Below are 10,062 nucleotides of genomic sequence, written 5' to 3'. Positions count from 1 at the left end.
CTATCATTTTATACAGTCTCATTTGTTTTACCAGCTATTGCATGCCATAACTGCTACAGCATTCATAATAAAATCAGGGATTACAAGACAAACTTTTCTTTTATGTCTCAGTCTTCAGGATGAGGAAAACGAAGACGATGACTGGAACCATCTACAACCAGACAGGAACATAAATGTATTTAATTTAGTTTCTCATTCTTAATATTTTGGTTTGCTCGCAGGAATAAACAAAAAGCTATTAATAGAATTTGATTCTAATTACTAGAGAGGTAAAATCCACTGGAGTTAGCTGGTAATCTTAATCATTATCTTGCTGGATGTCAGTCAAGGAAGTGTTTCTTTGTAATTTCTGATGACCACAACATTTAAAAACTAAGAAAATCATTGATGCTATTATTGCATTTGCTGCTTTGTTTTCACAGAGGTAAAAAAAAATACATATTATGTAATAAAGAGTTATGTAACAAGAATCCATCTAAAGTGGTTACATACTGGGTTAATTTAATACATGAAGTAAATTTGAATTTGCATTCTTTAGTGTCAATTTTGCAGTGCCGTAGGGACTTAATGGCAAGAAACAGGATTTATTATATTATTTTCAGTTTTGTATTGGAAAAAAAAATGTACAGTACAGAATTGTGAGTTCTCTAAAATTCATAATCATGTCTTGTGTTTTCCATCCTACATTATTAGAATTCCAATGAGGGGACTAACATGGGAGACGTCTCTGACAGGTTAATTATCTATACTGTACATACTGTACAATAGACATTGTGATTTTTTTTGTATTTCAATTTAACATTTTGTTTGTTAAACTTGTGTTAGACAAATAGACAAATACTCTAACTGGGAAGATGAAAGCAGTGCCATGGAGTGGGAATCTTCAGAGACGACAAGGTAACTCAGTCTGTTTAATGCAGTGTATTATTATTTTCTGAATAGTAAATGCTTTATTAAGAGTAGTTTTTCTAGGAAGGCTGACATTTAGCTGCTAATGAATACAGTAATCATCAATTAAGGAATTCAAGGTGTCACCTGCTCCCGTACACACAGACAACACACAGAGAATAGAAATATCTCTACAAAAGAAAGCACGCTAAAAAGCATAACTACAAAACATGTAGCATCAGGATTAGATTATTACCTGATCCACTGCAGCTTGACTTACCTGAGGCATGTACTGATTTCTCTATGCAGAAATGTGGAGTCACAGAACTCGGACGAGGAGGAAATCCTGATGGATGTAGATCATCAGGAGTGACCGCCCATGCGTGATGCGTGGCTAAGATCTACACGACGACAGAAGTCTACCAACAATAAATTTAGAAGACTGTGAATTTGTCTTTGTTTGACTTTTGTCATTGCTGTAATATTCTACAAATATGACTCGGAGATACTGTGACCTAAACATACCCCAAACAGCTAGACATTGTAATGTTTTTACAATACATGACAGTTGATACCATACAGTATATTTTTTTATAATGTCTAAATTGTAGGTTCTTTAAATGTATGGGTATTGTAATGATTGTATAGAATTATGGAATACACAGTCTGACTTGTCACTGATTTGTTTGAAGAATAAATTACTTCACACAAATATGGGGTTTCTTGTTTTCTTACTTTTAGTTGAATAAAAGTAGATGTGGACACAACAGAAATATAAAAAAAAGAACAATTGAAAAAAAATCAGCATATTTTAATAAAACAATTTGAAACAGCAGTTGCATAGAATAGACTTATGTGTATTCCATCAGCATGTAGCTAGACGCTACAATACCAATTTGTTAATACACGTGTTCTTTAAAAATATATCACACCTGATAGAGCAACACTGTAAACAACAAGACCCCACTAAATAACACATAACTGGACCAGACTCCTATCATTGTAAGACACAAATTTACAATCCATTGCCAAGCTACTGAACAGAAACAAGCACATTGTTCACTGAGACAAATGCAATAAGAACAGAATACAGTAATAAAAATACAATGAATGGCCAGTAGTTATGTCTTTGTCTGGGACATCCCTTGAAACGGCAGTTGAGATCGTAAAAGTGACGTCTGCTATTTGACATTCTGGGGTCAGCGGTCTATAATTGACAGGATCATAGGTGGAGTCTCCCCTGACTGCGTCTGGCATGGAGAGGAAGCTGGAGCAGAGACATCAGATTCATAGACCAAAGAAGTAACGACTGTGTAAATACAATAAAACATGTCTGAGTGTTAGTGTGCTACTGGGAAACAAACCTTGGGTGTCTCTGGACTGCCGAATGGTGACTGCTCAGGTGAATTCTCTTTGTCAGAGGAAATGTTATGGCAATGCTGGGAAAACTTTCTCTTCAGTGCCTCAGCAATAAGAGCAGCTGGGTCACTGAGATTTGATGCGCTTCCTTTGCTGCGTCTCCTTCTGACTGGTGTGCCCCCGGGTGACCTAGAGGGAAACAAATATTCAGTAGATTTTTTTTCTTATATCTGTCAGGCCAGAAAACATGAAAAAAAGAAGTGTAGAAAACTAAATAAATTATTACAAATATTTTACAATTATATTGGTGAAACTCAATCTTATCATTTTATGATGTCCACATCAATATTGCTCTTTATACCTACCTCTCCACAGAGCGCAACTGAACTTGATTCAAGTCCTTGAGAACATCCAGCATTGATGGAATCCCCCTAACTTCTAAATTCCTGTTGAGACCCGGCTCCTGGCGCTTGAGCCGCCTGTTATCAAGGACTTTCTCGTCCTTTCTGCGCTGACGGATTAATTCTAACGCAGATGAAGTCTCAGTGAAGGAGCTAGGACAAGGAGGAGGTGGAGGTGGAGGTGGAGGGGGAGGGGGAGGTGGCAGTCTACCAGAACATCGAGGTGTAGAGGTCTGAGCCGGAGAAGACATCAAAGGTGTGCCTGGTGCATTCTGGGAGTTGTTCAGACCTAGCAAATTGTTTGAAGAGTACAAAATTTACATTACTAGTTTGAATGCTTGAATGAATGAATAAAACAGGCATGGACAAACAGTACGGTATATTAGGCTTTCTAATCCAGCTCACAAAACTTGCTTAAATTATATAATTAAATGTAATTAGAATCAAATCACATTAATTTAAAGTTTAATTTTACACATGTCATTTGCATTAGTACAATTAAACACTCTATCCATCTCTATCCTCAGCTGGAGCAAATTTTAGAATGGCCCACCAGTCAAAAAGTTTACCTACCCCTGGAATGAACGAACAAATGAACAAAAAAATTTTTTGGACATATGTAAATACAAAATAAAAAAAAAAAAAGATGAGACATGGCACAGAGTATGAACCTGAAGTTGGAGCAGCAGTAACAATCATGGCTATTTGAGCTCGCAGTTTAAGCAGCTCGCTCTCCAGCGCGGTAATCTTCTTCAGAGCGTCCTGGTTGGCCGTCTGCCTCACACATCCACCTCCTCTCTGGGGTTGTTTCGAGACAGGTCGTGGGTATCTCATCGCAGTCGGATTTACAGTACTTTGCTTCTTTGGGGGCAAATAGTTCCTGTGGAGATGAAACATCCTCACATATTGACTTCCAACTTTCACAACACTATTAAGTGAAGCAGGAATGCACCTATATATTGGATTTACAGTTAATATAATTTAATGAAGAGACTAATGTGTGTCTCAGTATAAGAGGTCCCATGTTATGTAAAATACACGTCTTCATTGTTCTCCAGTATAAATGTCTGTACCTGGAGAGGTGTCAGCTCACCTCCTGAGCAATGCCAAGGTGCCCTTGAGCAACATATCCCAAAAGCTGATGTGTTCCATTTCTGTCATGAACAAACTGTCCACAGTGAAACCACAGCAGAGTCCTCAGCGTTCTGTTCATCCCAGTTCCCCACATTGGCCCTACATCCCAGTTTTATAGCTGTACTATAATATCAACTGACTCTACTTCATGGCTAAGTTGATATTATAGTACAAAAATTATGTTAATTGCCTAATATAAAGTGCAATAGTTATATTCAGATTAAATACTATGACTGACAAAGGTTTTTATAATTTAAACCTGCATAAAACTGTTCCAAAACTAGTCCAAGCAGAAAAATGGTACAAAAAGGTTGGATATCATCGCTTTAGGGGATGGAGGTGTAGTGGTCGTCTAGCCTGACACTCAAATGGAGGGGTAAAAGATAGTTGTAGAAAATTCCAGAAAGCAGAGACAGCGTAAAAGACAGGTGGCTACCATTCCAATAAGAAAAGTCTATAAATGTTATATATCTTGGAAGAAAAAAGTGAAAATTTTTAAACTGATTAATGTACTGTATATGAAAATGAATGTATAATTGAATGGTTGTAAATCCCTATTTATGTGCTTTTACCCTTTATTCTCATGTACTTTCTTCTACGTTCTCTAAGTCAGGTTAGACTTGTCACTTGTAGATAACGGTATCAGTTACGGGCTTGTACGAAACTATAAAACTCTCCTGTGAGCAAGTCTGTCATCTTTATCGGATCCCCCCCCAAAAAAAATATCTGAGTGACCTAAATGTTGGATTTGTTTGCCAATGTAGAAATGTCTGTGATGATTATCTGAACCATACTTATCTAGAAATGATGTTGCCAGTCGTGTCTCATTTCCTAGATATATTATTTCTACAACCACCCCCTGATTCTGTTTCATATTCTGTTGGAAATGAGGGGTTAGGGCAAAAACAAAAATTGGGATATGGCGCCCCGTGTATCTACCACTTTATTTCACAATATTTTATAAAGTGTTTGCAATATGTTCATATTAAAATAAGATGAGATATTCTTTTATTAGTACCACAGTGGGGAAGTTTCCATTATTACAACAGCATAATCACTGTGGGGTAAGTAAAAGATATAGAAGAATAAACACTCAACAAGTAGGATAAATAACATATTTACAAATTAGTATTAAAGTTGTCATTTGCTAAACTTTGCTGAATGGGAACAACTACCATGTTTCTGTCATCTTGTCGAGATGAACATTCTTACCTCGTCATGGCAAAACTGTCTCCCTCATCGTCATGCACCCAGAGGATGTCAGCAAATGATGGGATGGCAGGAGGATCTGCAGAGTGTTCAACAAATCCATAGGGCCTGTTGGTGAGCAGAGGAACCTGAGGATGGAACACAGAAAAACAGTGATTACACATTGACAACAACCATAAGTACAGTATTTTCCTCACTGTAAGGCGCACTGGACTATAAGGCGCATATTCAATGAACGGCCTATTATAAAACTGCTTTCATATGTCTGCTGAGATCACTGGGACCTCCCTGCCCTCCCTCCAAAAGTTGCACTCCTCAAAAGTTAGAGAGTCGGGCAGGGAAGATCATCTTAGACCCATCACACCCTGGACACAGACTGTTTAAAAGTCTACCCTCTGGGAGGCGATACAGAGCGCTCCTCTCAAAAACCACCAGGTTAAAGAACAGTTTCTTCCCCCAAGCCATAACACACTTGAACAGTAAATGTTAAATTATCTTGTCTTCCAGTCCTTGCACTCTGTTTACACGCACTCTGCACTTGTACATTGTGTCCCCCACCCACCGCGTTTTGTGTTTTTTGTATTTAGCATAGTTATTTATAGTATTTATAGTATTTAGCATAGTGTATTTAGCATAGTTAAATTTAGTGTTACGAATGTACAGTTTGAGACACCACCTGCCGGAAACAAATTCCTTGTCTGTTTTTTTAACAAACGATGGCAATTAAAGCTGATTCTGATTCTGATATATAAAGCGCACTGGATTATAAGACGCACCGTCGGAATTTGAAAAAAATGAAAGGCTTTAGGGTGCTCCTTATAGTGCAGAAAATACTGTAATGTAAGGTAATAATTCTGGAAAAGAAGCAGCAGCACCCGATTTGCTTTGTATGATTAGACCATATAAACGAAAACGCATAACTTCGTAACAGAGTAACTAATAGTTTTAACATTTTTGCCATAGCCGTCATCACTGTCATCCTAAACTACACTGATTCTGCGCCTATTTGGAAAAAGATGAGCAGCACATGTACCTGAACTTGCACACGTGGTGCTGGCGCCAGTGGGAGGTTGGTGCCGATCATACGCACAATACTGCGGTACTGACCATTCAGAGAACTGTCCCACACTGGAACCAGCTGCAGATTAGAGGACAGAAAAACATTAACAACCTGTTTGAAAAGTCCTCACCCTAGATCCCAGTTAACCACTTGAATGAACTAACCAGCTGCATTTAATATTACTGGATGTTTTTAAAAAAAAAGACAGAATACATAAGGTAGCATGATTCTGTGTGTGCTCTCTCACCATTTCTGGAGGCACTCCAAAGTAGTCCAGGACTGTATGCAACACATACAGAATATCCTCAACCAAAGACATCAGAAGGACTTTTTCAAGCACAGTCTGATCTCTCTAAATGTTCTGTTTCTGCTGACTGACTTGACAAGAGGCCAAAAGAGAGTAAAGGTCACTTAGTCACAGTTTCCACCTGAAAAAAAAAGAATAACATGCAAAATGTTTAACAATTAATTAAATGAAAAGTGACCAAATCTAAGCCACACATCTTGGGTTGATTATGGATTCAGACATATATTTTATTTATCCTGACTGGCAGTAATTTAGTAATATCGATCAAAACACGATGTTAAAAGTTCTCATGAGGAAATCCAACGTAAATCGTAAATTTGAGTGAAATTTCATAAAATGAGGTCCTCTGCTGTGCTGCAGTTCAATGATGATTCTGACTGTAGCTACAAAAGACCACGATGTTTACCTGCGTAAAGCAGCATGTTTCATCAAAACTAAAATGACTAACACATGAAGGAATATGTGTGTAGAGCAACTTACCATGGTCATGTTCCTTTGCTCTCCTTTGCTATAACGTGAAAAAGTAACTTCACTTGTCCAAGATCTTCAATAACTAGTACTTAAATCAACTGGTTAAATAGCAAGAACTTCGTTTCTTTCTCCTCAAGACTCCAAGCAGCAAATCCGTAAAGTCAAATAACGCGGCAGAGTAAAACCTCCTCTGATTGGCTGTAAATACAAAGTGGCCAATCAGAGTTGGAGACAGTGCAGAGTGGAGAACGGCTTATTACCAATTGGGTGCCAGAAATACGAGGCACCAAATTTGTATTTGACTGCACGAGCTGGCTGTCGTCCCGTGGTAAGGAGGTGAAGTTAGAGTTAAAGTCACCAAATTTATCGCATCTTTGTGGGTTTTATGTCATTGTTAGTTGTAACGGCTCCTTACGGTTTGTCCTAGCAGTACGAATGATGATGTATTTTTAAGTTAGATCACCTCCTTCACATCTAAAGAGTGGATAGCTTCCTATGCTAACTAGCCGTAACGCTAGCACTCAGACTGGTTATTAGGATCAAATCACCATGGAGATTGTGCAACAGGCTTGTAGGTGTCGGTGTATAACTTAACGAGTGGTTTCAGGTCACATAAAGCCAACAATTTATAAACTACAACTCGTTGGTGTAATCATTGAGTTAAACCGTGGTGACAGCGTAAACTTGAGTGTTCGGTTTCAGGTGTAACGAGGTAAACAAAGATGATGGATGCACTGTCAGTGGTGGCTCAGCTCCGGGACCTGGCTTCTGAGCCGCACAACCGAGAGCAGATCGTCCAGGACCAGGGCTGTCTGCCCGGCCTGGTCCTCTTCCTGGACCACCAGAATCCAGACGTGTTACTTGCGACTCTTCAGGTGAGTGGAAGAGGGTGGACTGATGGGATGTATACTGTATTGGCATCGATTGTAAAATATTTCACAGGTTGTGCTTTATATTACGATTTCACGGAAAAATATTTATCTTTATTTCGTGGTATTAAGTTATATCGAGGGAGGTAACACTGTAACAGTAATCTCACTTAATAAAGCTGTTCAGACATGGATGATCAAAACTATGTTTTTAGTGTCAAAGTTCAAACACACACACACACACACGCACGTGGTTGCGTGAAAAAATGTTGCTCAGGAAAATATAGACAATAAAATGTAGACAATACGTTAATAATTTAAGCAGCTTGTGTATTTGGTAAACTAATGTGAGGTGTGAATGTATAATATTGTCTTGTCAACATTTGACCTCAGACCTTGCGCTACTTGGCTGACCTGACCCCCAACATCCCCACAATGAAAAATGAGCTTGGCATGATGGTGAGCCTGGAAAATGTAATTGCAAGGTAAGGGTTTTTTGTTTTAATTTCAGACTGTAGCATATTGATGTGCCCTCATACATTAGCAGAGCCTCATGAGGAGAGAGGAAAATAGTTATAAATGAAAGAAGTTTAAAATAAGCAAAACAAAGACATTCACACAACATATTCAAAGTCATAGCTAAAAACACACAAAAGATCAAACAGCCAGAGAAGCATGAGGGGCTACTGTTCAGTGTGACAGGAGCATGTTTCTTGAAAAGAGTCCATGATCAGGGCATGAAAGACCACTTTCTACAATCAAAGACAGAGTACTATACTGTAGTTTCATGTTATCAGTAAAAAATCAATCAGTCTATTAATAATCTCATGAAAGGTGTTCAGTCACTCGAAGAAGCACCGTTATAGTCTGATGAGACTTGGACTGTGGGCTTTCTTTTTACTTCAGTAATTTGAATTGAATTATATAACACAGAGATGTGGTAATTTGGTGATCTGGGACCACACAACATTGAATGTCCTATTTCTTCATACAGGGAGGGGCTGTCTGTTGACATCATAGCCTTGGCCCAGGAGGTGTTTAACATTCTGTCTAGTCCTAATCCTGTGCACCACTCACCAGAGAGGCAGAGGAAAAAGAAATCCCAATTCTTTATCAACTCCTCCAACAAGAAGGCAAAATCTGTCACTCTGCATATCCAGGGACTGGACAGCACTGTGAGTAGGCTGGCATGCAAACTTACACCAAAATACTCCTGTTGCATTACCAGTTATTAATATTATCACTAAGTGAACTAATGGTCCCTCTCTTCTCTCAAGGCTCAGCGAGGTTTGTGTGAAGAGGCTCTTCTGAAGGTCAAAGGAGTGATCAGTTTCACCTTCCAGATGGCGTCAAAGAGATGCACTGTCCGCATCCGTTCAGATGTGCCCACTGAGGTAATGCACAGAAGCTCTGAGACAAACGATCATTAAAAGCAAATAGCCAATTAAAATTCAGTTCACATCCTGCATTAGTCAACACATTGCATATTGACAGCCATTGATAGACAATGTCATGCAGGAATCTGACGTGAGAAAAGAGAACTTATGTTTGATGATTAATTCCGGAGACATTTTTCATGTCGATTCCTTTACAGAGTCTGGCCTCAGCCATCGCTGCTACTAAGGTGCTGTTAGCCCAACAGGTGGTGAAGAATGAGGCAGGAGAAGAGGTGAGCAGTGGATATATGGACCACATATTCTGTGTTGTGTGTGGATTCATGTTGAACTCATTACTTCTCTCAAACCCTTTTTTTTTTACAGGTGTTTATCCCACTTAAGTCATCAGGAGTTCAGGTGCAGCAAAACACGACGCTACCCAGCTACCTCCCTGAGGAGGATAGCCCGGGAAGGGAGGTTGACCGAGCGCTGTCCCGCACTACAGCCAAGAGTGACTCCAATGGAAGCTGGCTCAGCAGTGCTGCCACCTTCCTCACTAAAACCTTCTACTGGTGAAACTGGTGCTGTCTGAGATCCAGTGGCAAAATGTGGTGAAAGAACTTCCCCTTCACTGTGCATTGTCTAATTGGACATTACTGGATGTTAGTGTACCACAGCCAGCATCCTTACTTTCACAAACTTACCATCAATTCTTGTTGAATAACTACAAATTCAAAACTGGAACTATTTTACCTCTATTGTGGTCAGCTGAGTAGAGGCACACATACTTGAACTGATTTCTATCCAGTATTTTTCATTCAATGTAAATATTTTCTATCAGAATATCAAAGATTCATTTTCAGTCTGCTTGTCCAAATGATTTGAGTTGCTATTTTCCTGTGCAGTGTTTTTCTATATCCTGATATTTTCTGTAACATAATCTATAAAATATTACATGTGTTCAGTGTACGCTGTCATTGTGTCGTTA

General features: G+C 38.9%; 2 protein-coding genes across 3 annotated transcripts; one reads left to right on the top strand and one right to left on the bottom strand.

Annotated features, from left to right (window-relative positions):
- Positions 1-1,694: 1,694 nt before the first annotated feature.
- Positions 1,695-6,975, bottom strand: mtfr2 (mitochondrial fission regulator 2). Its single transcript, XM_068343046.1, has 8 exons — positions 6,839-6,975; positions 6,299-6,479; positions 6,025-6,129; positions 4,995-5,119; positions 3,320-3,528; positions 2,613-2,937; positions 2,253-2,436; positions 1,695-2,155 (listed from the first exon to the last, which is right to left on the bottom strand). The coding sequence occupies exons 2-8, from the start codon at positions 6,368-6,370 to the stop codon at positions 2,111-2,113; spliced, it is 1,065 nt and encodes a 354-aa protein (XP_068199147.1). The 5' UTR covers positions 6,371-6,479; positions 6,839-6,975; the 3' UTR covers positions 1,695-2,110.
- A 145-nt stretch (positions 6,976-7,120) lies between these two features.
- armc1l (armadillo repeat containing 1, like) lies at positions 7,121-9,918 on the top strand. 2 transcript variants are annotated; one of them, XM_068342973.1, is made up of 7 exons: positions 7,121-7,157; positions 7,532-7,704; positions 8,092-8,183; positions 8,693-8,873; positions 8,976-9,092; positions 9,293-9,367; positions 9,459-9,918. In XM_068342973.1, the coding sequence occupies exons 2-7, from the start codon at positions 7,552-7,554 to the stop codon at positions 9,648-9,650; spliced, it is 810 nt and encodes a 269-aa protein (XP_068199074.1). In that variant the 5' UTR covers positions 7,121-7,157; positions 7,532-7,551; the 3' UTR covers positions 9,651-9,918. The 2 variants fall into 2 exon arrangements, with proteins under 2 accessions (XP_068199074.1, XP_068199075.1); XM_068342974.1 differs by having other exon boundaries at positions 7,146-7,165.
- The last annotated feature ends 144 nt before the right edge of the window (positions 9,919-10,062 follow it).

This window comes from Antennarius striatus, chromosome 19, assembly GCF_040054535.1.
Source record: "Antennarius striatus isolate MH-2024 chromosome 19, ASM4005453v1, whole genome shotgun sequence".
NCBI classification, from domain to species: domain Eukaryota; kingdom Metazoa; phylum Chordata; class Actinopteri; order Lophiiformes; family Antennariidae; genus Antennarius; species Antennarius striatus.
Note: the sequence above shows the minus strand (reverse complement) of the source record. Positions and strands in the feature narration are given on the sequence as shown.

Excerpts from the sequence above, each read along its gene's own strand:
- mtfr2 (XM_068343046.1), bottom strand. The coding sequence starts at position 6,370 with ATGTCTTTGGTTGAGGATATTCTGTATGTGTTGCATACAGTCCTGGAC. Across the intron at positions 6,130-6,298 it reads TTGGAGTGCCTCCAGAAATG|CTGGTTCCAGTGTGGGACAG; the intron begins GTGAGAGAGCAC and ends TCTAATCTGCAG. Across the intron at positions 2,437-2,612 it reads CAGTTGCGCTCTGTGGAGAG|GTCACCCGGGGGCACACCAG; the intron begins GTAGGTATAAAG and ends GTTTCCCTCTAG.
- armc1l (XM_068342973.1), top strand. The coding sequence starts at position 7,552 with ATGATGGATGCACTGTCAGTGGTGGCTCAGCTCCGGGACCTGGCTTCT. Across the intron at positions 7,705-8,091 it reads TGTTACTTGCGACTCTTCAG|ACCTTGCGCTACTTGGCTGA; the intron begins GTGAGTGGAAGA and ends ATTTGACCTCAG. Across the intron at positions 9,093-9,292 it reads GTTCAGATGTGCCCACTGAG|AGTCTGGCCTCAGCCATCGC; the intron begins GTAATGCACAGA and ends ATTCCTTTACAG.